Raw genomic sequence first — 25,143 nt, 5'->3', positions numbered from 1 at the left:
TTACAAACAAATTATTGTTTATTCTTTACAGTCTCATACATTTTTTAGTTTAGTTGATAAAGTTATTCTACACATATAGAGCGTAGGTCTTTCTATAGAAAAAAAAAATTAACATTCATGCATTTGTGATGCTCCATACAAACTATAGTATTGCTTGGTAGAAGCAAAACATCTGAGTAACCAAATTGTCCCTCGAAAGTGCAAAGTGCAAAATACATGTTGCTGTATTGAGGTGTGCGCCCATTAGTCTGTTCACCATGGTCTATTAGATTCAACATTATACTTGCATCCACTCTTTAATACAAAAAAACTTTTTGGGACCTATCACATGTAATTTATATGTACATTGTCCCAACACTTAATAAGACTTTTTATAAAATAATTAAACACCATTTTGCAGTCATGATTTGTTTCAGCATCTGAAGGTGACAAAGGTAGAATCCAGCAATGGCCAGAGGAGACCTTTGTGCAAAATTCAACATCCATAATTTTCATACTAGGTTGGTTCATGAAAGGTTTCTTCCAATATTTTTTCGGAAGAAGGGGTCATATTTTACAGTTAACATAAAAGATGATTCATTAAAAGTATATAATTGAGCTGTCCATTTGGTGAACTGAATACTAGGTATAATCAGCCATCCTCTACATCTGAAAGCTGTTCTTCACAGTATTTATTATAATTAAACCGGTTCAACAAGAATGGAACGTCTTTCCATTGTTTGTAGGGTCTACGGAACTCAGGAGTTTGTAAGACAAAGTTCTTTATGCTGATGGTGGGAAGAGTCACTCCTTTGTAAATGATTATCATGCCCCAATGAAGCTAGAAGAAGGACATTAAGTTATTGTTAAGTGCAAAAAACTTCACCAGTGATATTCTTGTACAATATGTATCAATGACGTTTTACTTTCTATAGCTTAGTCTTTCGTTCATTTAAGCAGAACATACACATTTGTTTGTAGTTAAGAGAGGACAATGTGGGTTGGTGTATTTTAATCTCCTTAAATTGTCTATATCTCATATGCCATTAAAAGACCTTGGTGCAGCTGCTTAGCATATCTACGATTTACAATGTGCTGGAAATATACACATGAGCCAAGCATTTTTAAGCTTTTTTTTTACCTTATCTTAGGCATGACAATCGCACCACCCATGTCAAAGTGAACTAACGCTATAGAGGAGGGGGTTAGCGTGATGTGAAAAGGTTTGTCCTCACTTCCTTAGGCACCAGATTGCACCATTAGTCATTGTGTAACTCTATTGTTCTCCATGTCCTCTTTGGGCACATGCACAAGCTGCATTTTGTGTGTGTCTCGATCCAAGTTGGAACATTCACAATGGAGCTAGTTAGCCAGGCGTGATTACGTCAGCACACACACGGGCACGAGGGATGCTTGGAGGGCATTTGGGTTTAATAAGGTTTCTACTTTGCTTGAACTGCTATTGAGATGCTGATATCTCTCTCCACTTCTTTCATCCTCATCCATCCTCCCCCTCTGCTAACGTACCTACAAAGCATACATGTGACAGCATCTGTATAAGGGAACAGCAGCCTTAGGCTGCAGCTACGTAAAAGCAATGATTATATGGAGTTGTGCTGTGATACCTATGAGTACATATATGTAGACTGTGCAGTGATAGCAGTACAGACATTTTGCTCCCAGAACATTGTCCTATGTGTTCACCTGAGGATGATCTCTTTTAAAGGAGGGTGTGTCTATAGATCTGTGGTGGAGAGGAATTGGGAAATGACCTATATTACTGTTTCATTATGCACAGACCAGAAGTATAACAACTTGTTGTTTTTGGTAGAAGCCAGCCAGTCTGGATTTTAAACCTTAAAAGTGGACTATTTGCCTGTTAATGCAGCCTAAAGCTCCTCAACCTTCCTGGAAAGGAGGTACATACTAGATTAGATAGGGGAGTCTGTGATAGCATATTGGGTTTGTCAGATACATATAGGAGTGAAATAGTGTTATGTTGGGGGCAGTGCTGGTGTTTTTGCTGTGCGTAATAATGGACACACATAGTTAATTCTTACACACATTTATAAAACAGCCAGAGCAAATTAAAATTGATCATGTATTGTACCATCTAGGCCAAACTGATATACTGTTATATTATGTATAAGATTGTTACTGAGTATTGTTATGTCAATGAGAATATATTATCTTAAATTAAGTTCTATACCTGTGTACAATCTATCCTGATATAAGTAGAATTGTCCCTGTGATATGTTATGTGTATCTAAGCATATGTAGCTATCTATATGTACCAGCGGTCACAGTGAGGGTGTATACGATGGTTTGCCATACCATCGCTTCTCCTACTGCTTTGATTGTAAAACTATCAAATTCTATTTACTAGCATTCCCATTACATTTTCCATACCACCACTTATAAAATTCCACTTTGACCACTGATTTGCACTGTATAAAAGTATAGCAGAATCTTTGTGTATCTTTTAATGATTCCACTTGTTATGATATATATTATTGATTTCTACTGCTTTGTGAGTTAGTAAGTTTTGCACTGAATTATATTTATTCTAGCAGTATGGGATAGATAATATAAAAGTGTGAGGTTAGGTCTGGCTTAATTCTCACCTTGCAGGAACGGCATCTGATGTTTCCTCCAGGGACCCAGTCCTCCATCTTCTTATTTAGTTCAACAGGCTCTGTATAGACTTCATAATAGATTCTAATATGTAGTAAAAAAATGAATTATTGTGAAAAAGTGCTTTAACAGAATGAACAACAGTAGGATGAAGAACTACAGGATAATCTAGGATCATAGGATGATGAACTTTAGGATAGGATGAAGATCTATACGATTAGATTTGACAAAGTAGGCAGTGCTAGACAATCATGTAGGACCAATGATGCTGGGCTACAGGATAATGAAGAACAAAGGATGCAGAGGTTTAGGATATAGGATGCAGTTATTGGATAATGTAGGATATACAGTCCTTGTAGCCTTACAATCGCCAAAATCTCCTCTGACACTGCTAGCCGTAGCAATGCTGACAATTTCTGAGCACCACGTTGGGTGACAGTGATGCCACCCAACATGGGTGGCATCACCTGTTTGGTCAGGCGTCTTGGCAGTCCAATCAAATGCCACTTTCATGACCTCTTGAATTTTACTAGGTGACATAACTCTTTAATTAGCTATGATATTAAAATATGATAGCATTTGTGGTGGTTGATTGTAAGGTAAGGCATACCTTCCAGGAAGCCCCACAGACTGCTACCCAAGTATAGAGTTTTCATTAAAGGGAAAACCCTTTTAAAGGTGTTGTATATGTGGTGTGGTACTAATATACAGACTACATGCACAATGCACTGAAACTGCAGCATGATTTGGGATAATTTATTCATATACCACACCACCTTCCATGTTCACACATGAATGATTGTCAGAGGTTAGGAACGCCAAATGCGCAACAGTAATCGTGATCCTGTTTGAATGAACCTTGCATACAATCATCATGGCATTATTGCATTATAGACATATCGCACATGAAAAACACAATGTGATGAAGAAATAAGATAGTGGAGAATAAGGCGTTCTATCATATGATAGATGAGGTAAGAGTCTGTGGGATTACAATGGCTATAACAGCAATATATAACAAGAGAAAAGGTCATAACAGGTTCAACATATGTTGAACCAGAGCAGTATGGAATGACTCCAAGGTTCAAACGGCAAAACGTAAACTGGACCTAGGGAAGCTAGTGGACCCAGTCTAGTTGTAGTTCCTATTGACACTTACTGCAAAACCTTCAAATCTAACATAGGAGTATTAATATTACGAAATAGTTCAGATTTTCTTCTGAATTCCCTATTTTCCCAGTAGAGATGTAGCACAATAAATACATACTTAAAGTTCTGGTTAATATTTGTGTGATGAGATTCTTCCACCACACACAAATCATTCCCAGAGGCAACTGCAGCAGAGCAGCTTCGACAGTCAAAACGGACATCTTCAGGTAGAAATTTCTTCTTCTCTTCTTGCTTTTGTTGCTTAATTTGGCGATGAATTAGAGACTCCAATTGCAGTTCTTTAATCTGTGCCAAAAAGACAGAAAATTAATAGCTTGGTACATATTTGTTCCTATGTTCTTGGTATCTGAGAAGTGATGTCATCAAACATAGGTCCCTTTCATGGAATAGAAGGTATAATAAGTTGTACGCACCTTTGCCTCATATTCTCTCTCTGGCATGTTTTGCACAGAGTCTATAGCTCGTTTCATCAGGTCTTCTAAAGACTCATTGGTCAACTCTCTTCTGCTCTCTTTCCCTCCAGATTTGGCAAGGAAAGAATAACAGCTATCCTCAGCCCGAGCTCTGCCTCTGGCCTGAAAATAAAGCCCCACAAGTATTTATTTCAACTTAAACCCTTTATGCTCTTTTTATTGAAAAAAATCTTCTTTGGCCACTCTGCTAGACATAACATCATTGCTTGTTTCAGGCTGTTGCACATTTGTGCACATAGCACGTATATCATCGAACACAAAAGATGTCTGCTTTCATTTTCTAACCTGCCATAGGAAAATAAGTTAGAATCTGTTTCACTGGTAAGTGCTGCAGACACACCACAGATTATTTCCTGCACAAAAAGCACCTATTTAGCCGCCGTACACCTACACTTTATGTGACTATTTGCTGTCTGTTATAGGAACACGCATGCTGGCAAAAGTAAAATGATCACCCCAACGTCCTGCCTATTATCACTTTTGAATGACCCTTTTAATTAATATAAACCTTTCCATGTTTCTCTTAATTTACAGCTCATTGTGATTGATTAGGGCACTGAATGTGCAACTCTTTGTAGAAGAGAAGCGTTCTGGATATTCTCAATGGGCTCTCTATTTCCGAGGGGACTTTATGAGTCTATAAAACTTAATATGGTCTGATTACAATAGACCAATGCTGTGTTGATATCATTCTTACAATTTTCATACAACCATCCAAAATATTTTAATTTGGAGGAAATACATGTAGTGCGGTTAGAGACACATTTTGTTGCCAATAATTGTTATCACCTGAATTCTGTGAAGGAGGGTGCCAAGACTCGCCAATTGAGGTTAAAAGAGAGCCCCTTCTATGGATCTTTTATCTCTGATGAAGCTGCAGTGCCAATATGCAGAGAAATGCATAAGAAATACTGGAGGAAAAACTTGTTATATTTATTGGATGGCTATTGTGGACTTTTAAACAAATCTTGCAGCCGGAGACTCGGGTCCTGCAGTAAGACACTACTCATGTGCATGTCAGCTGTGCTATAAGGTAATAGATGAGACTGCTCTAATTGATCCGTCACACAAGGGGAGAGATCTAAGCACCAGCTGCTCTTTGTGTGTATGAAACAATGATTGCCACAGGACCAGGGCCGGATTAAGGGAATGGAGGCCCCTGGGCTAAGGGGGTGTCCATTCTCCCATGAGGGCCCCCCCCTCCCCCGTGATCCGAGCTGCCCGCCCCCCCCCGTGATCCGAGCTGATGATGATGCGAGCTGCCCATCCGTCCCCCCCGGCACTTACCTTCTTCCCGGCGCTCGCTGTACGCTCTTTACTAAGGAGATCTCGTGAGAGTGAGACTCACGAGATCTCCTCAGTAAGGAGACTACAGCGCGCCGGGGAAGACCGCAGTGAAAGTGCTCAGCAGCACTGATCGCGCCCCCGCCCCCGACCGATCAATACTGCTGCTGAGCACTTTCAAGGGCCCCCTGGATGCCATAGGCCCCTGGGCTGTAGCCCAGTTAGCCCTATGGTTAAAAAGGCCCATGCACAGGACAGTGCTAAATTTTGAAGCTAAGTGGCTTATACTCGGGAGGAGAGATTTAAGCCGTCTGTTTTCAAAAGTTATATTTGCCATGTATTGTGCTAAAATTTGAAGCTAAGTGGCTCTTTTTGACAGCTGTGACTAAAGATAAAGGCGATTTGTACTTTATACATGTTTATTTTACATGAATATTTTAATTTTAATCTACTTCTAGCTTTTTTGGATGGTTTTTATAAGCCGATTTGGAGATGAATTTAGCGCTCCTTTTTGCTTCAAGTTTTTTAAGTTTTATTATATTGCTACTCAGCAATGTATGTAGAAGCTGCAATTTTCTCCCCAAAGTATTTAACTATAAAACAGTAAACAGATTGATGGTATTTAAACATCTAATAATTGTAAGGCGTTTGGTGACTAAAGATCAGCGCCCATTGTGAAGTCTTTCTGATTTCATTAGGTGTTTCACTTATGGAATTCCCTACCATGTCTGATCAGACTCTACCACATCCTTCAAATCTTTAAACGCTCTCTGAACATGTGTTTATTACAGCACACCTTACTTCCACCTGTACTACTCACACAGGTACACCCTCACAACTGTCCCAATCTCCAATCTGAACCACACTCCCTTGTATCCCCACCAGATTCTAAGCTAGTGAGCAGGGCCATATGTCTGCATTTATGTTATTAGCTTGTTGGTTCCCATTCTATTTATTAACAAATAAGAATCACTTATTATGTGTTCCTAGCCACCTGAGTACTAAAATTTGGCCATTGATTCTCTAGCAGTGCATAATGTCATATTTTTGTGTCAAAGTAATTGTGAGGCTTTGTCATAAATTTGCAACAGGAAAATGTTTAAAATATGTTGAAGATCTGTAATGAGAGTTACATGTGAACCATACATTAACTCTAAGTGAAACCAAATTGCTGTAATTCACTTTAATATTCAACTGTACTCAGTTACTCGTGATTCTGGTTTCATTTATTACAATATTTTAACATTGGTATGTTCTGAAAAATATGAGTCACATGTCATCAGCATCAGCAGGTGTGTCACAATGCCAAAGTTGTGAACCACTGGATTGATAGATGAAGTCCAGTAAATATGTTGTTCCCTATAAGGAGATTTATAACAATAACGTACCTGTACCATCGATATCTCGTTGGTCATCAGGCTATACCGTACAACAACATTGCACTCTGGGATATCCAGGCCCTCCTCAGCAACACTGGTTGAGATGAGCAGATTCAGAAAGCCTTGACGAAACTTTTCAATGACATCGTGTTGCTCATTCTGCGAAAAATAGAAAGAAAGATGAATTAAAAAAGTAAAGTTCAATGAACTAGAAACTAAATAAATAAATAAATAAAAATTGTAAACAATAGTGTTGTGGCGATATCCTTTTTTAAGCAAAAAACTGATGCAATGGCTCGAAAAATTATCTGCTCAAAGGTTTTTTCTTGGCTAAACGAGTTTCTGGCCTTTCTAAGTGATCGTGTGACCTCTCTAGCCCTGGGCCATTTCTCCATATGGCTGATATTACAGGTTTACCTAGACAAGGAAGCAACATAGCAGATCTCTCCATTTAATAATGCAAAATAAAAACCCAGAGAAATAAAACGATCTATACATTGTTCAGCAAATGTATCGAAAACTACAGTAGCATTCATATTGTTTATGCATAGCTTTACTTTAAGTGGAAAATATACCATGTCATCTACACACAATGGAGACCATTCTAAACCTTCACTTCCAATTTCCCATATTCTTAATTTCTCCATCTGCTAAGGACTGTTACCTCATAGATAGTATATAGTGCTCTTCAAAAGCTGTGAATTGATTAATTAGGTTTGCCACCAAATTAGATAGGTGCTGCAGCCATCCAATTAGGAATTATTTGCTAAATTTTGAATAGTACTATGTGCTCTCTAATGGTGTTTGGCAGCTGCAAGAGTGAAGAATGTGGGAGGACATGTAGTAGAGGTATAAGGTGAAGGAGAAGAATACATGGAACAAAATAATAAACATCAATTTGAAAATATTATAGTTTAGATTTTAGAAAATCTATTATTTTACTTTGCATTACTTAACTAATATGCCTTTAAAACTGGAGTAATCCTAAATTTGTGTATATTTGGACCGCTTACTTACAGTAGATTGACTAATACCTGTGTCATGTGTTTGCTCTGATTACTGAATCCAGCTCCGGTCAATGCTGACGTTTTTATGTTCAAATGTTTAAGAGCAGCATTGCCAGTGATCCACTTGTGCAGGGAATAAGTGCTTTGGCGAGTACGAGTGAAGATGATCCCGCGAAACTTAGAGGAACACTGGATATTATCCTTCAAAATTTCTTCCAGCCTCTGCAATTTGGGGTTTTCATACCTCTTGTCTTCAGAAAGTTCTAACAGTTTGTCACTGTTATCTGTAGCAGTAAATATAAGATATAAATAATTGAAGCAGTCATGATTTATAACGAACGTCTTGGACTAAATGCTGTGCACCTTATGAAAGCAATTAAGAGGATTCAAGAAAGTCATACACAGGGTCAGACTATGTGCCAGTGCCTGGCAAATATCACTGAGAAAATGATTATAGAATCTACTTTGTAGTGCTGTGATCATAACGTCATAATATAGAAGTATTGAAAAAAGTTACTAACATAATAAAGGACAATCCTACTTGAAAAAATGTAAATAAAATAAAAAGGACTCACCCCATAACTATTGGTACTAGGGCTTTCAAATGTTATTACGTTGACAGTCGGAAGTGGTGGTACGGGGGAGAAGTCAGACATTACAGATTGCTATGGCAAGCTCTGCACATGAGGGCTATCCATTGCAAATCCCCTAATTCATCAGAGCTCCCCACAGCATAAAGGGACATTCATTGTTTAGGTAGAATGACTGGGTTTTAGATGATCTTTCTATAAAGTGGCATTGTCCTTAAAACCACTTCTACAATTGCTTATCACACACATACAGCGATACACAGTTCATCATACACAGAAATGCTGTTATATATCACACGCACTAATATAAAATAATGGGAATAATATACCCCATATTGTAAAATATAAGGATATGTTTATAAAAAAGTTCATGTCACTTGCGTGTTATAACATTATATACTATGCTATTTCTCCATACCATAGAATAGCCGGCAGAGGAAAATATCTGTGGGGTCATTTGAGTTTTTGAGAAATTTCTCCTTTATGTAGAAGTCATCCAGAAACTCATAGGCATCCTTCATCCTTACAGTGTCATGGATGAAGAGGGCATCATTGTATTTGCGTAGGTGTATTGCACACGTCCGTTTCTCCCTGTTGGTTTCCACTGCCCCTAAAATAAAAGGCCAACAAAGAGTTTACAAACAAGGGGTCACTTACAAAACTAAAAGCAGCTCACAACCCAAAGAGTCATTTCATGTTCTATCTGCTGAGCCCCATTGTGCGATCATTGCACATATTGTACAGGGAATCCAATGTACACAAAGTATAGATGTCAGTTCAAAGGTATAGCTCTCTATCACAGTTGGACATCCTGGTTACTTTGATCTTTTCCTTTTTTCTCTCAAGGCACTGCTTATTACAACATCATTTATAAATCAGGAAGGTGAGCGAACATTGGGGTGCCACTATTAAATCTGTCATTTATTGATATTCATATGCAGAATAGGTTGGTTTACAAGCACTAAATTATGGACTTAACTGAACTAATAGCATCCATGGAGGCATGTCTCCTATTATTAAAAAAAAAAAAAATACTAAACTTCCTTCCTCCCTGCTGTCAATGATTTATCCTACAGGTTCACCAAATTGATCAATGTTTTATTGCTGTTCATTTCTCTGTCCTACAATGAAGTTTGAATGGCTGACGCATTTCAATAAATAGCATTACTAGTCCTTGCAAGTTTGAGGCTGCAGTTCAGCAAATTGAGTTGGGCACTTGGTCACGATTAATAGTGTCCTCAATGCTGATAAATATAGGCAGGTACTTATCCATCATGCAATACCATCAAGGAGGCATCTGATTGGCTCCAACTTTATTTTGCAGTAGGACAACGACCCTAAACATACAGCCAATGTCATTAAGAACTATCTTCAGCGTAAAGAAGAACAAGGAGTCCTGGAAGTGATAAAAGGACCCCACATAGCCCTGATCTCAACAGAAGGATTTGAGCAAGCCTATATCCACAGAAGACCTGTGGTGAGTTTTTCAAGATGTTTGGAACAAGCTCCCTGTCGAGTTTCTTCAAAAACAGTGTGCAAGTGTCCTGGCACCTAGAAGAATTAATGCATTGATGATATTTTGAAGGCAAAATGGTGGTCACACCAAACATTGATTTTATTAGATTTCTCTTTTTCTGTTCATTCATTTTGCATTTTCTTAATTGATAAACAAACTATTAACACTTCTATGTTTGAAAGTATTCTTACTTTCCAGCATTTTTTCCACACCTGCCTAAAACTTTTGCACAGTACTGCTCACAACTTTATACTATTATACAGCATATATGGCTCTGCATTTTAGACTTGGCACCAGATATTACTCAGCACATTTGTACTTGGAACCTTATATAGCTCACTTCATTATACTTAGCACCAGAGATGACTTAGCACATTATACTTGTCAGGAGATGTGGCTTCAGATATTGCTCACCATACTATCTATGGCGGCAGATATGGCTCTTCATGTTAGATTTGGCACCAAATATGGCCATGCACTTTACAATTGGTATCTGATGTTGCTCAGCAAATCATATATAGCAACAAATAGATTCAGCTCAGTATATTAGACAACAAATATGGCACCAGATATGGCTCAGCATGTTATACTTGGCACTTGTTATGGCTCAGTTTATTATACTTGACATCAGATATGGCTTAGTATATTATATTTGCCAGCAGATAAGGCTCAATGTTGTACGTTTGGAACACCTCTAGCATATATTATCCCAAATATTGCAAAAAGCAGGTTAAAATACAAGTATAAGCTAAACAGTGAAATCTAGTAAAGTAAAGCTTGTGCAATTTTGGAAGTGTTTAAATAAGATAAAATTCACCTTCTTTCTCCATCTCTACCACTTTCTGTTCATACATTTGCGTGCCAAAATCTGTGGTAATGAAACCAGTTTCACCAAGATGCTCATGTATGACTCTCATGAGCTCCTTCAGCTTATTCCCAAAAGGATCCTAGAGCAGGGGGATATATGTTCTAATTATTATTTAGTATATATAAGTGGTTGAAGTGGGGGTGTATACGTTAGTATGCCTATACTTCTAGCATGCCACTTCTTATACTGCCGTCATTGTAAAACTATAGAATTCCATTGACTTACATTCCCATTACATTTTTAACACCGTCACTTCTAAATTTCCATACTGCTACTTCTACATTTTCTCTTTGACCACTGGTATTATATAATGCACCAATGTCCACTCTCTTATTATCTCCCGCTTGGACTACTGTAACCTCCTCCTTACTGGCCTCCCCCGCTCTCATCTCGCTCCCCTTCGCTCCGTACTCAATGCAGCCGCTCGGCTCATTTTCCTTTCTCGCCGCTCCTCTTCTGTCTCCCCCCTCTACCAATCCCTCCACTGGCTCCCCATCCCCTACAGAATCGTGTTCAAGCTCCTCACTCTTACTTTTAAGGCCCTCTCCAACTCCACTGCTCCCTACATCTCCAACCTCATCTCCATTCACGCTCCATCCTGCCCTCTTCGTTCGGCTAACGACCGCCGCCTCTCTTCCCCCCTGGTTACCTCCTCCCATGCTCGCATCCAAGACTTCTCCTGCGCTGCCCCCCTCCACTGGAACCAACTCCCCCGCTCCATCAGAACTTCCCCCAACTTGTCCAGCTTCAAACGGGCCTTAAAAACCTACCTCTTCCTTAAAGCCCTTCAGTCCCCCACCCATTGACCTCCTCCCAGTCTCCCCCTACCCCCCTCCCCCTCTCCTGTCCCCCTCCTACTTCCCTCCTTTTCATTCTCCTCTCCCCCCCCCCTCCGTCCCTACCTCCGTCATCCCCATTCCCTCCTCCTACCATTGTGTCTCTGTCCGTCCTACCCTCCCCTTAGATTGTACGCTCCTCCGAGCAGGGCCTCCTCTCCTTCTGTTCTCCACCACCTTAACTCTGCTCTCCAGCTCCTTGTCTCCTCCGCGAGGTCCTCCGGCCCCTGTCTCTACCCCGCTGGGGGCTCTCACCTCTAATCTAGCTGTTCATTGAGCTTCTGAGTTACTGTGATTTCTGTTAACTGTACTGTGCTGTCTCACCCTGTATCGTGTTACTGTCTGTCCCTGTACGGCGCTACGGATACCTAGTGGCGCCCTATAAATAAAAATTAATAATAATAATAATAATAATAATAATAATAATAATAATATAGTCTGCAGCATTGTACAATACAGGAAATTGTAATATACACCTATCACTAACACAAAATGCAAGGGTAAGTGCTACATCATATTGAATATTTGTCCAGCAAGAATGCAAAGGTTGCAAAGTATTTAGTGGGTTGTATGTTCAGTCACACAGTTATGTTGGTCAGAGGGTTGTTGTCTTGTGTTAGCTGTGTAGAGGATGGTAATAGGGTAACCTGGGAGATTAAGAGGGTGGTAGAGGAATACTACAAGCTTTTTACTAAAAAGAGGGTACCACTGCACTAGGTATCGCTATTCCAGTATCAAAATATAATTATAAAGGTTGGAATGATTTACTGGGTGGTGCACTATTACACAGATAGCTAATATTGAAGCATGAAGAGGATAGAAAGAATTGTGTATTGGAAGGCACTCAGCGATCTTCTTGTTAAAAATAAAAAACTTTTACTTTATTGATATACTTTAAAATATTAATATATACCTCCTAATTGAATAGCGAAATATTTAAGTGACTAAAGTGAATTAAAATAGCAAATTAAATTGCTATGCCCTGCTACTTATTATCAATATATATATAAAGATAATCAGTATATAGTAATCACTCCTATTATAATTATATTTGACTACCTAAGATACCATTGCAACTGGAAATGTATGAAGTGTGTACTATAGTCACCTTGATTGGAACCAATGGTCATATGATTATAGTTGACACAATTTATAAGGTAATGAGCTTATATGTTGACTCAGACCTCTGATGATTATTTGACTGTAAGGAGCGCTTTATTATATAAGTATACCCCATATACAATCACATCAATAAACATTCATGTTTATATAAGCTAACACCAAGTTTAGTATTAATATATATTATTAAGTAGTATTACTGGGGCTAAAAGGAACTCTGACTCTTGCGAGTCAAGCATCACACCTAGGCAGCGAGCTTGAGGGGTGGAATTTATGGTCATGTTGTCAACAGAAATGTAGGGCAGGAAGCTTCTACTGTTGATTGGGAATATTACTAATTCTGTTTTAATTAGTTTTCCTAGAGAAGTGGTGTAGATAGCGAATATCACTACCCTAAAAGGTAAAGGGAGAAAGGAAATATGTGAAACATAAAGGTGTGAGGAAACATAAATGGGTTTACTGAAACTAATATTGTAGATTAAAATGGTTGAAATTAATAATAGCAGCTACACTGCCACCTAGGAATAGATTTTTCCTGGAGTTCCTCTGTTCTTTTTACAGCCCTGGGTGGAAAAAAATGGGAGTAGCTAGATGTGAGCGGGAAGACCATTTACCAGCTTGTGATTGGTCTGCCAGCTCACTCCCCCCCCACCTCTATCGCCATTGTAAAGTAGAGAACAATATAGATTTACCCGTTTTATATTACAGAACAGGCAGAGCCCAGAGAACAATGGGCTGTATGTAGCAGAACCTGGCAGGGGGAGGGGCACCAAAGTAAAATAGTTTATCGTGATGATAGCGAAGTTTTAAACTGAAGATATTTTTAAACAATAAAACATAAAGTACCTCAGCCCTTTCTGGTACAAGATCATATTGTTTTTTAGGCTGCTTAGCCTTTGCTTCAAGGTCTTCAATGTGGGTCTGAGTTGACATTATCTTCCAAGTATCAAGATTTGCACAGATCTGTAAAACAAACAGGTGTCATAAGAATTAAAAATATAATGTGGCTTGATGAACCATTGAATGTTTGATTTTATATTTCATCCCACCTGTAGAATGTGGTCTACAGCACTCTCAAAGGTGCTCGCTTTTCCAGTTCCCGGAGAAGCAGTAAGTCCCAGAATTTGTGGGAGATTTCCATCTTGTTTGAGCTTTTTTTCAATATATATCTGCATCACCTTATTATAAACTGCATCTTTGTGAGTGTGGTGACATTCGTCTATGATTAGTAGGGTGAAATCTGTATGAGAGAACAATCATTAGTGCTCCGACAAGTCAAAACCGTCCATGTACACTTGTTGTGTCTCTTATGTACAATGTAGAAAGATGTTTTGGGTGCTCAGCAGTGACCCTGTCTGACATATCACCTGCCTTATTCACTTCCCTGGCTCTTGGAGCTAGATGCATAGTGATAAATTCTCACCTGCCAACTTCACATGCTTTTCCTCACTTTCGCTAATGATCGCATTGTGCAGGATCTGAGCAGTGCAGACTAAGACATCGTTTTTCTTTACTAATTGAGAAAAAAAGGGCTTCTCAGTCTCCCCGCTTATGGTAAGGATCTTGTATTTGTCTTCTAGAAACGGCTGAAATTCTTTGCTGTAATGCTGTTGTACCAGATGTACCTGAAACATTGGAAAAGAAGCTGTGGGCTCGTTGGACCATGAAAGCATAACCTATGGGAAGGTTAGCACCTCTCGCTTCACTCACTGCATATTCATAATCTATTTATGCATGTACATAATATGTATATCAGATGCATGTGGTGCAGTAATGGACAAGTCATTACTAAATCAGTATCTCGTGAGATGAGCCACTTTTACCAGAACAATCTTTTACCACTGCAAATCATTCTTATTTTCCTACCATTTAAACGTGCCACGGGATTAGAGGGATTGCATATGTAACCAATGTGATCCTAGAGCAAGGGCCTAACTACCATAGGTGCACATGCTATGGGGCCCACAGCTTAGGAGGCTGCTGCCTTCCCTGTTAAAGCCCAATATATATGCACGTTTTTTCAACAGTGGGCCATTACCAACTTTTTCCAGTGGGCCCATAATGTTTAGTTACATCCCTGTCTTAAAGTATTATCCCATGATATCTGCAACAATTGTCTATGACGCTCTTTAATAGGTTTCATTCTTATGCAGCTTTTTAGTAAGATATGCTCTCTTTGGGATATCTTAGGCTGCATATGTTGGTTGTGATATTGTGACAATATTGGTAGGTTCAGTCTTGTAATAAGTTCTGAGAATGGAGGGAAGAAGCACATAAGGGAATATCCCAGATGAAAAGAATATTACGACGGGTCCAGCAGTGGAAAACTTTGTGATCCAGCCCTGGAGAGAAGTCAGCGTTGTTCCACATAACGGATATTTGGAGCACAGGCCATAGGTACAGGTTATGTGATCCCATAATGATATAAAGAAGTTCACTGTGGGGACTTGGCCCAGGTGTCTGGTTCTATGTTGAGGAGATATCCAGAGCAGGGAATGTGGGGAATATAATTGTGGGGTGGTGAATGCCAAAGAATGTATTGTGCAAGATGAGTTGCTTGATAATATTTTAATAAATTTGGGAGAACTAGGACCCCTGATGGTTAAAAAAGAATATGCATCCGTACTCTAGGTTTGTGGTCTACCCAGATAAATTTGAAGAGTTTGTTGCAAGTGTTTGAGAACATGCCGGGGTCTGTGTATTGGAAGTGTCTGCCAAAAAGTACAAAAGTGTGGGTAAAACATTCATTTTAAATGGCCGCTAATTGGCTAAACCAAGAAAAAAAATAAGCTTAGTCCACTGTGTGAGATGCCTTCTAAATATTTAAATGTATTTGCTAAATATGCCCTTTTACTAAATACAAAGTTTCTTGCTTTTGTTTTCTTTCTGTGCTTTAACACAGTGCAATCATATCATCTGGTAGACTTGTTTATTACCGTTGTCCTGAGATACATCACAAAGTTGTGCAGTGGATGTAAATATATAGAATGCAAATAGCAGAACTACGCTGTAACCCTCAGGAATGAAAACGAACAAATTGGCCTTGTAAAAACGTAGAGAAGGAGGCCAGATAAAGAAAGTATTTGGTAAAAGTACAAACTAATAACTTAGTTATATAAAGCAAGGCAATCTCTTTAAAATACAGATGGATAGAAAATGTACTTAAAAAAAGGAGTAACTTTGCACCTTGGCAAAACCATGTTGCATTGAAGGGAGAGGTAAATAGAAAATGTGATGGCAGATTTATAGTTCAGATAGGGCATGTTCTAGATTAACTCTAAATTTCAGTGTAAACATAAAACTATCAAGTATTTGTGTGCTACATGAAAAAAAGCCAGTATTTAACTTATGTGCAAAATAATAAACTAATTTGCACCCTTTGTATTGTAACGTGGTTTTGTTCAGGAGAAAACTCATTTTTTTGCCTTACTTTCCTTAATGAACCAGGTCCAATAACTGTATATACAGAATGTTCACTTCAGTAATTGAGAAAACATGTTTATTATAAGAAATAATGTATCCCCTACTGTAAATTATTATTGACATTACGAGGCATATTCAATTGTCCGGTCCCCGCGGCGGATTAAAACTATTACCGTTATTACGGTAATAGTTAGCTGGATTTCAGCTCGCAGCTCCCTGAGCCGCGAGCTGAAATCCAGCGAGAAAACTACCGTAATTACATTATTACGGTAATAGTGCGCGGACCGCGAGATTTTCGGCGTTTTCACCGACAATTGAATATGCCCCTACAAGTCTAAGACCAATATAAAAAGCACTAGGGAGTGCATTATCTCATATATGATTACCAATAAAACTAACAAATGTAGCAATTATTGGAGACATATAAATAGAGACAAAACAGTTGACTTAGGTGCCGAACCTCAGTACATGAATCTTTATCCCTTTTACAGCTGACAGTCATCACACTGGAAAAAAATCTTAATTTTATCATTTCTTGGCGCCTAGGCTTATGAAAGAAGGCAGAATTACTGGCTAGTGTCACCTATGTCATACTAAAGAGGACTGACATATGTCCCAGACAGTGAGAATATACCTACCTTATTTACAAGCATAGCAACTTTGGCATTAGGCGTCATTTCCAGATGCCTCATTACCACATAAACAGCTGCCCTGGTTTTACCACTTCCTGTTGGTAGCCAGATTATGATGTTCTTGCCCTCTAAAGCTGGGCCTATGACTTCCCACTGGTAGCTCCGCAGGTCCATCTGTAAAGTGCACAAGTAGCATATTAAACACACTCTAACCTCAAAATGTATTATTATTTTCTTAACTGTGAATTTTGTTATCCCTCTGTGCAGATTATAGGCAAACAGGGTTTTGTGTCTGCCCAATTTACCATACTCACTAGAACCTGTGCACACTGGCCACATTATTATGGATGCAATACCCATCCCTAACAACTAGGCCATGCCCCCAAGCAATTGTATTGTGAGAGTATAATCAAACATGAACAAAACTGACTGAAAGAATTGTGGGCAACTCTTTTAAGAGAACGTCAGTGGAGAGTATCGTTCATAGACCTTCCTCAGACATAGTTGGGTGAATGTTTCAAGCAGAGAGTTGTGGGAACAAATTCTAAAACTGCATATTGGGCAGCACGGTGGCTTAGTGGTTAGCACTTCTGCCTCACAGCACTGGGGTCATGAGTTCGATTCCCGACCATGGCCTTATCTGTGTGGAGATAGAATGTTCTCCCCGTGTTTACATGCGTGTGCTCCAGTTTCCTGCCACACTCTAAAAACATACTAGTAGGTTAATTGGCAGCTATTAAATTGACCGTAGTCTCTCTCTGTGTGTGTATGTTGGGGAATTTAGACTTTAAGCTTCAATGGAGCATTTCTGACGTATTTGTTTTCTTGAATCTACCAATCAGAGCTCAGAGGAAAATCTAAATACAAGAATATCTCAGACTGCACTGGGACAGAGCTGAGTAAAGATGCAGAGGTCTCAAGAGTGAATAAATAAGACAAAAAAACAGTAGAATAATAAAGAAATAAAATAAGAACATTTATCAACTAAACAAGACCAGATGGAATAATGCAGATCAGAGTCTGGAGAGAGGGGAGAGATGCAAAACTCACCTGTCCTGTTGTCTGTTAGTGTTATTATCTGTCTCTTTGTGGTCCTGGGAAAGACAGAGCATGTCACTGATGTAAGCAGGAGAACACATTTTTAAAACAAAGTTATATCTACTGGCAGTACAATCTCTTTTGCATCTCAGTGGAGAAGAACATTTTATTATTCAACATACTCAAATGTGCAGATCTGAAGTGATCTATAGCAAAGATAAGCTGATTGGCAATGTAGTAAGTTACCCTCACTGTGTACCAATCTGAGAACACAGTAGTGCACCAACTTTAGGAAGAGTATCCTTTACTAAACAATACCTTATTAGGGTCACCTCTTTCATCAAGGTGGTTGCTGATTAAAGAGTCATGAGGTCTCAGTGATCAGTGATGTAATGTTTGGTATGTTCTATGTGAATTCATCAGTAACCTTCTTAATATAGTCATTTATTATATGATCTTAGGATTGATGTAATGAGAAAATGCTTGAGGGTGGAGGCAGTAAAGGTTGGGTTCAACCTAACGACGTTCTGTGGGTTTGGACAGAACACATACCTGCCAACTCTCCCTGAATGTCAGGGAGACTACCTGAAATAGAGGTAATCTCCTTCACTCCCTGAAGAGTCTGGCATTCTCCCTGATGCTGAGCCAGTACAAGACGTGGTTGGCTTCGCCATCTGTGGCATAATGACACAGTTCAGAATTTGTGTCCTATGTCCATGTATTGATGCCTATGGAGGTGGCCATTTTCATGGAGACCAAGATTTAATCAAAGACTGACAAGTAAGACAACATGACTTGAGTAATGGAGACAGAAATGTAAAAGACATTTCAGTCTCTAGCGAATCATTAGCTGCTTTTCTTTAACGCATAGTTGCCTACTCTCCCGGAACGTTCCAGACACTCCCGCATTTCTGGGAGACCTCTGGGCTATAGATAAGTGGTGGGGCGGGGCTTAATGGTGCAAATATTGTATATATTAGCCCCGCCCCCTGCTGTAGTTGGCCACAATTGTGACAGTTGTTTAGGGGGCGGTGCCAAAATTATGTGATTCATCAAGCCCGCCCCCATGCCCACCTCCCCCGGGATCTCCCTAAAGCCAACGAGGAAAGGTTGGCAAGTATGACAGAACATGAACTGTGCTTGTATATACACACATATATATTATATATATATATACATACATACATACATACATACATATACACACAAGCAGGGCCATCTTAACAACATTATGGGCCAGTGGGCAAAGCAGTGCACTTGGGCCCCTACCTACACAACCACTCACAGTAATACAAATGTAAATTATCAATAAAATTTATATTTATTGCCACCTGCAACAAAAAATCAGTGTTTCAACATCGGCGAATAGATTTTTTTCTATTTGGCCCTGTCTACGGGGCCCATATGCCCGTGGGGCCCCTGGGCAACTGCCCAGCGGGAAAGACGGCTCCGTATATTATAGGATATATGAATATATATAACAAAGAGTCATGAGTCAAAGAGTAATTATATATATATATATATATATATATATATATATATATATATATATATATATATATATATATATATATATATATATACACATATACATACATACATACATACACACACACATACATACACACACAGCAAGAGTGGAGTCATTCACTGAACTGTTAACAACTGAAACCATCACAGGGGATATTAATTAAATTATGGCTACTGTAACAGGAGAAATTCAATTATACAGGACAAGATGGAACAGCACGGATCAGGTTCTACAGTGGGAAGACTTTTTCCTCTGAATGTAAAAACAAAACAAACAAAATCAATGTAATTGCCTGTGAGTTTCATTGAGTAGATAGGAGAGATGTATTTGAAAACTCACCTGACCTGTAGTTTGTTAGTATCGGTCTCTCTGTTGTTCTCTCCAGCTCTGTCCTCTGTCTTCTTAGCGTTGACAACAATCCTCTCTGGCTTTTAAACCTGGGTTTGTTTAGTTTCCTTCTAGCAAAATGAAAGCACAGCAACGGTGCCCTTTAAGGATTCTGTGAGGTACAACATGCAGCTCTTGAATAAACGACTTTTCTTTCTGTCGCTGCACGGAAATCCTCTAATACTACCCCTGCCTAGATATGTCACAGATGAAAACCGAAACTGAGAAAGACATTTCACATCGAAAAGAACTTTTTCTATAAGTATTATGTTATGACTAATGTCTCTATTCACTATTCTTATTTTAGCTTTATAGTTTATGTATATTAACAGGTTAACAAATTGGGTGCTGAATCCAAGGTCAATACTCGCAGGAATAGATTATTATTATGATTATTATTAGTATTTATTTATATATAATAAGGAAATAAATATTTTGACTATTTTAAAGCTGTAAATAAAACAATTTTACTAATATCAAAGCTATAAGGGCCTAAAGAATAATATTTATAATAAACCAATATTTAGCCATAAACCTGGTACCAGCATTCTTATATAATAATAAGCAATTAATAGCCAAATAGTTTAGAAAGACTGACTCAGCAGCCTATTAGGAACATTTCAAAGGGAAAAAAAAGCATGTAGCCCAGTGACCCAGCCCAAGGTAGCCCACTATGGGACCAGCACAGGGGGATGATGTCCCCCTGCCCCCCGTGCCCAGCCTTCCCCTGATAATAACTACTAGCAAGTGAATTATACAAGAGCTCTGAACACAAATAATGAGAGCTGGTACTACTATAGAATGAACTACACTTCAATTAAATAAATGATTAGATAAATCATTTCAGTATTGTGCAATTAAGGTAATGGAGGCCAACTCAAACGCATGCACTGTAGTATTGAATTCTCTAGCTGGCACAAATAGCTATATTATATACTGCTGTTTCGCAACTGGCAACATGGTCCCAAAAATGAAATCTTTTGAGTTATAAAACAATAGGTTATAATTTCTAAAGGGTATAATAAGAAAAGATACGGATATTTATTATGATCTGGTGATTTTCTGTTGACACTTATGGCGGTAATAGAATATTACCAGTCACCATAATGTATTATTATAATCTCACCGAGGCAGATGAGCCCGGAGCTGGACCTGTAAGAGTTAGCTTCATGAATATGTGCATGCGTGACCCAGCATGACAGCTTACGCACGTGTCTTGGAACTCAGAGCAATATGACCATTATATGCAATGTGGTGGATGGTGTGGTGCAGAAGATGGTCTTATATGTATTGGAGAAGAGTTGGGCACCAGCACCCTTGGAGGCTCCACAGAGTATTTTACATGTAAGTGTCTTCAAATCAAAAGTGTACTTATTAAAGGAGCTTTAAAAAGCAAAATACAAAACCATAATAAACTTCTTTTTAAATTACTTATTTTACAGCATGGATCATATTGTGAGGAATTGTGGCCTCTACCACCCTTGTCATGGTGTGTGTAGGGTAAAATAGATTGTCAGCTCTACCGAGGTATTGTCTAACTACAGTTATAGATTATAGACAGATTCATGATATGTGGATGCAATATAAGGATATTAATACAGGGGTGTGCACCGGCCACTTTTGGTGTTTTGGGTTTTGGGTTCTGATTAGCTTGAGGTTTTGGGTTCTGATGTGTTTTGGCAAAACAAACCCACGAAAGGTTTTGGTTCTGATTTTGGGTTCTGATTTTTTTTTTAAAAAAAACATAAAAAGTGCTAAAATCCATATTTTGGTTTTGTTTTTTTATTCCTACACTATTATTAACCTCAATAACATTCATTTCCACTAATTTCCAGTCTATTCTGAACACCTCACACCTCACAATATGTTTTAAGTCCAAAAGGTTGCACCGAGGTAGCTGGATGTCTAAGCTAAGCGCCACAAGTGGGCGGCACAAATACGTGGCCCATCGTAGGTGGCTGTGTAGGCTTGAATGGGCTTTTGCTGCTTCTCCATCCTCTGCAGCATATAGAGGGTGGAGTTCAAGCGCGTCACTACCTTTTGTTTTAGTTGATGGCAGGGCAGGTTCATGCTTTTTTGATGTAGCAGGAACAGTGAACGTAGTTTAATATCTGATACTAATATTTCTGCATTGCAGGAACAGTGAATGTACTTTAATATCTGATACTAATATTTCTGGACTGCCTATTGAAGTGGAATCTTGACGGGATTTGGTACCGGGGACACAATACCTCCATCAACCGTCTAAATTCCACTGCACAGTAGGCGGACACCGGATGCACGTCTAACACCAACATAGCTGTTACGGCCGCAGTTATCCGCTTTGCCATAGGATGACTATATAGGAGTGGCACTGAAGTGGCAGACAGGATGGCAGTTTGAAAAACTAGGCCCCAAAGAGCACATAATGGCAAAAAAAAAGAGTTGCAAGATGGAATTGTCCTTGGGCCCTCCCACCCACCCTTATGTTGTTGAAATAGGACATGCACACTTTAACAAACCAATCATTTCAGTGACAGGGCCTACAAAACTGTGGCTGAAATGATTGGTTTGTTTGGGCCCCCACACAAAAAAAGCTATTCATCTCTCCCTGTACAAACTATACTGGCTCTACTGAGGCAAGATGTTGTCCTTGTCCTCATCCTCAGATTCCTCGCCCCCTTCAGTGTGTACTTCCTCATCCTCACACATTATCAATTCGTCCCCGCTGGACTCCACAACCACAGGTCCCTCTGTACTATCTGGAGGCCAGTGCTGTTCTTGATTGAGGAAATGATAATTCATTTTTATGAACATCATTTTTTTAAACGTTTTGCGGAAGCAACCTCCTTCGCCGCTCACTGACCAGGTTCCCCGCTGCACTAAAAACTCTTTCCGAGTACACACTGGAGGGGGGACAACTCAGGTAAAATAGAGCCAGTTTGTACAGGGGCTTCCAAACTGCCTTTTTTTCCTGCCAGTAAAAATAAGGACTGTCTGACATGTCTACTTGGATGGTGTCAGCAAAGTAATCCTCCACCATTTTTTCAATTGTTACAGCATCCAATGCAGCAATAGTAGACATGTCTGCAATGGTTGGCAAGTCCTTCAGTCCGGACCAGATGTTCTCTGCATCCCCGCCAGCGGGTCTTTTAGGAAAACTGAGCTTTTTCCTCGCTGCCACAGGTGTTGAAGAAAATGAAGGAGGAGCTGTTGGCATGTCACGGTCCTCTTCAGAGAACAATCTCCTGATCAGCAGGTCTTTGCACCGCTGTAGACTTGTGTCCACCGGAAACAGAGACACAACATACGCTTTAAACCGAGGATCCAGCACGGTGGCCAGAATGTATTCCTCTGACTTTAAAAGAGTGACCACCCTCGGATCCTGGCAAAGCGTACGAAGGGCTACATCCACAAGAGCTACATGCTTGGTGGAATCGCAATGCTTTAACAGCTCCTCCCTCACTTTCTCCAGCTGCTTCTGCAACAGCCTGATCATGGGAATCACCTGACTCAAGCTGGCAGTGTCGGAACTGACTTCTCGTGTGGCAAGTTCAAACGGCTGGAGAACCTTGCACAACACGGAAATCAGTCTCCAATGAGCTTGACTAAGGCGCATCCCCACTCCTTTTCCTATGTCGTAGGCAGGGCCGCCGAGAGGGGGGGGGGAGCGGGTACATTTTAACCGGGCCCGGCCATGCCAGGGGGCCCGGGCTGGGCCCTCTCCGCTAATTGAATATTTTTTTTAATTCTCTTTTTTGCGATTTTTTTTTTCTTTTCAAATTTTTATTTTTTTACATTTTTTTTTCCCCGCAGGGGGGGAGGAAGGGGGGGTGGGGGGTATTCGCTGGTGGGGGGAGCTGGAAGAAAACCCCCACCCCCCAAAAAAAACGATACTCACGTGATCGCGCAGCGCCGTGTCCCTCCTCTCCTCCATTCACACTGACTGCCGGGCGTGACGTCATCAAGTCACGCCCGTCAGTCAGTGAGGAGCGCCGCAGCCAGCATTAAGAAAGAAGACAGAAGAGGAGACAGAAGAGATGAAAAGGAAAGAAGTTGACAAAAGGTAATTAAAGAAACGGAGAGGCAAGGGGAGGAAAACAGAGAGGGACAGTACTATAAAGAAAGGGGAGAGAGAAAGAGAGGAGGAAAAAAGCAGAGAGCCACAAGGGAATAGAAAAAAAGTGGAAAAGGAACAGAGGAGAAAAAAAGGTGGGAGAGAGGCACAGAGGAGGAAAAAAAGGAGAGAGGCACAGAGGAGGAAAAAAAGGAGAGAGGCACAGAGGAATAAAAAAAAGTGGGAGAGAGGCACAAAGGGAAAAAGGAGGGAAGGCAGCATGGAGGGCGCAGAGTGAGCATAAGGGGCACAGTGTAGTTGTGAAGAAGGGGCACAGTATTGTGTGTGTGATGGCACAGGGGGCTTGTTGCAATGTAGTGAGTGTGAGGTAGGTGGTGGCTAATTAATGGGTGCTATTTTGTTTGTAGGGTGATGGTGGGGACTATTAATTTAAGATGAGGTGGTTTGGGGGCTATTGAATGTTGGGGTGAGTTTAGGGAGAATGAGGTCTATTTATTAAATGTGACTATGAATTATTTAATGGCAGTGATGGTTGCGGGAAATAGGTACTGCAGGGGCTGTTTGCAGGAAGGGAAATAGGTTTATTTATTAAATGTGAATAGTATTATTTTAATGTTGGGGCTGGAGGAAGGTCTAATTATTAATCGTGAGTGCTATTGATTTAACGCCGGGGCTGGCTGTAATTTTCTAAAAGTAGCCATTTTTTTTCTTCAAAATAGGTCCTTCAACATTGCAGGATCCGGAAAAGCCACAACTAAAGAAACCAGCAGCCACAGGTGGAGAAAGTGAGAAGAACAGGTAGGACAGAGCAGCACAGTGTGTGAAATGTTGTGATTCTAGTAGGGACAATACCAATTTTTGGTGAATGTTGTGCCCAATGTAAGGTGTAGGCCAAGACTGAACTGTGTGTGTACACACTGCATTCTTTGTATACTACACTGTGGTGGTAGATGTCCTGAAAGTCAGGAGTGCTTGAACATATGTGACGCTCCGGCAAATTGAGAGCCTAGTGATTTTGATGCTAGCCACGCCCCAATGGTGCATTTACCACACCTCCAAATGCATGACCACACCTTCGAAACATTTTGCACCGCCGTTAGGCTAGCTACGCCCCTGAATGTATGACTACACACTAAAAATTTTTGGGGCTTACTCGACTATGAGGGGGGGGGGCCATGAATTTGTTGTACCCGGGCCCTGAATTCCTCTTGGCAGCCCTG

At 39.8% G+C, this 25,143-nt stretch overlaps 1 protein-coding gene across 2 annotated transcripts; it reads right to left on the bottom strand.

Moving 5' to 3' along the window:
• On the bottom strand, positions 1–19,967 carry DHX58 (DExH-box helicase 58). 2 transcript variants are annotated; one of them, XM_075176922.1, is made up of 14 exons: positions 19,819–19,964; positions 17,961–18,004; positions 16,917–17,084; positions 14,279–14,480; positions 13,905–14,095; positions 13,702–13,818; positions 10,850–10,979; positions 8,935–9,126; positions 7,954–8,210; positions 6,929–7,078; positions 4,197–4,358; positions 3,881–4,068; positions 2,604–2,697; positions 1–820 (listed from the first exon to the last, which is right to left on the bottom strand). In XM_075176922.1, the coding sequence occupies exons 3-14, from the start codon at positions 17,082–17,084 to the stop codon at positions 632–634; spliced, it is 2,040 nt and encodes a 679-aa protein (XP_075033023.1). In that variant the 5' UTR covers positions 17,961–18,004; positions 19,819–19,964; the 3' UTR covers positions 1–631. The 2 variants fall into 2 exon arrangements, with proteins under 2 accessions (XP_075033023.1, XP_075033024.1); XM_075176923.1 differs by lacking the exon at positions 1–820 and adding an exon at positions 827–1,506 and having other exon boundaries at positions 19,819–19,967.
• Positions 19,968–25,143: the final 5,176 nt, after the last annotated feature.

The sequence above is a fragment of the Mixophyes fleayi genome, chromosome 6, assembly GCF_038048845.1.
Source record: "Mixophyes fleayi isolate aMixFle1 chromosome 6, aMixFle1.hap1, whole genome shotgun sequence".
NCBI classification, from domain to species: Eukaryota; Metazoa; Chordata; class Amphibia; order Anura; family Limnodynastidae; genus Mixophyes; species Mixophyes fleayi.
Note: the sequence above shows the minus strand (reverse complement) of the source record. Positions and strands in the feature narration are given on the sequence as shown.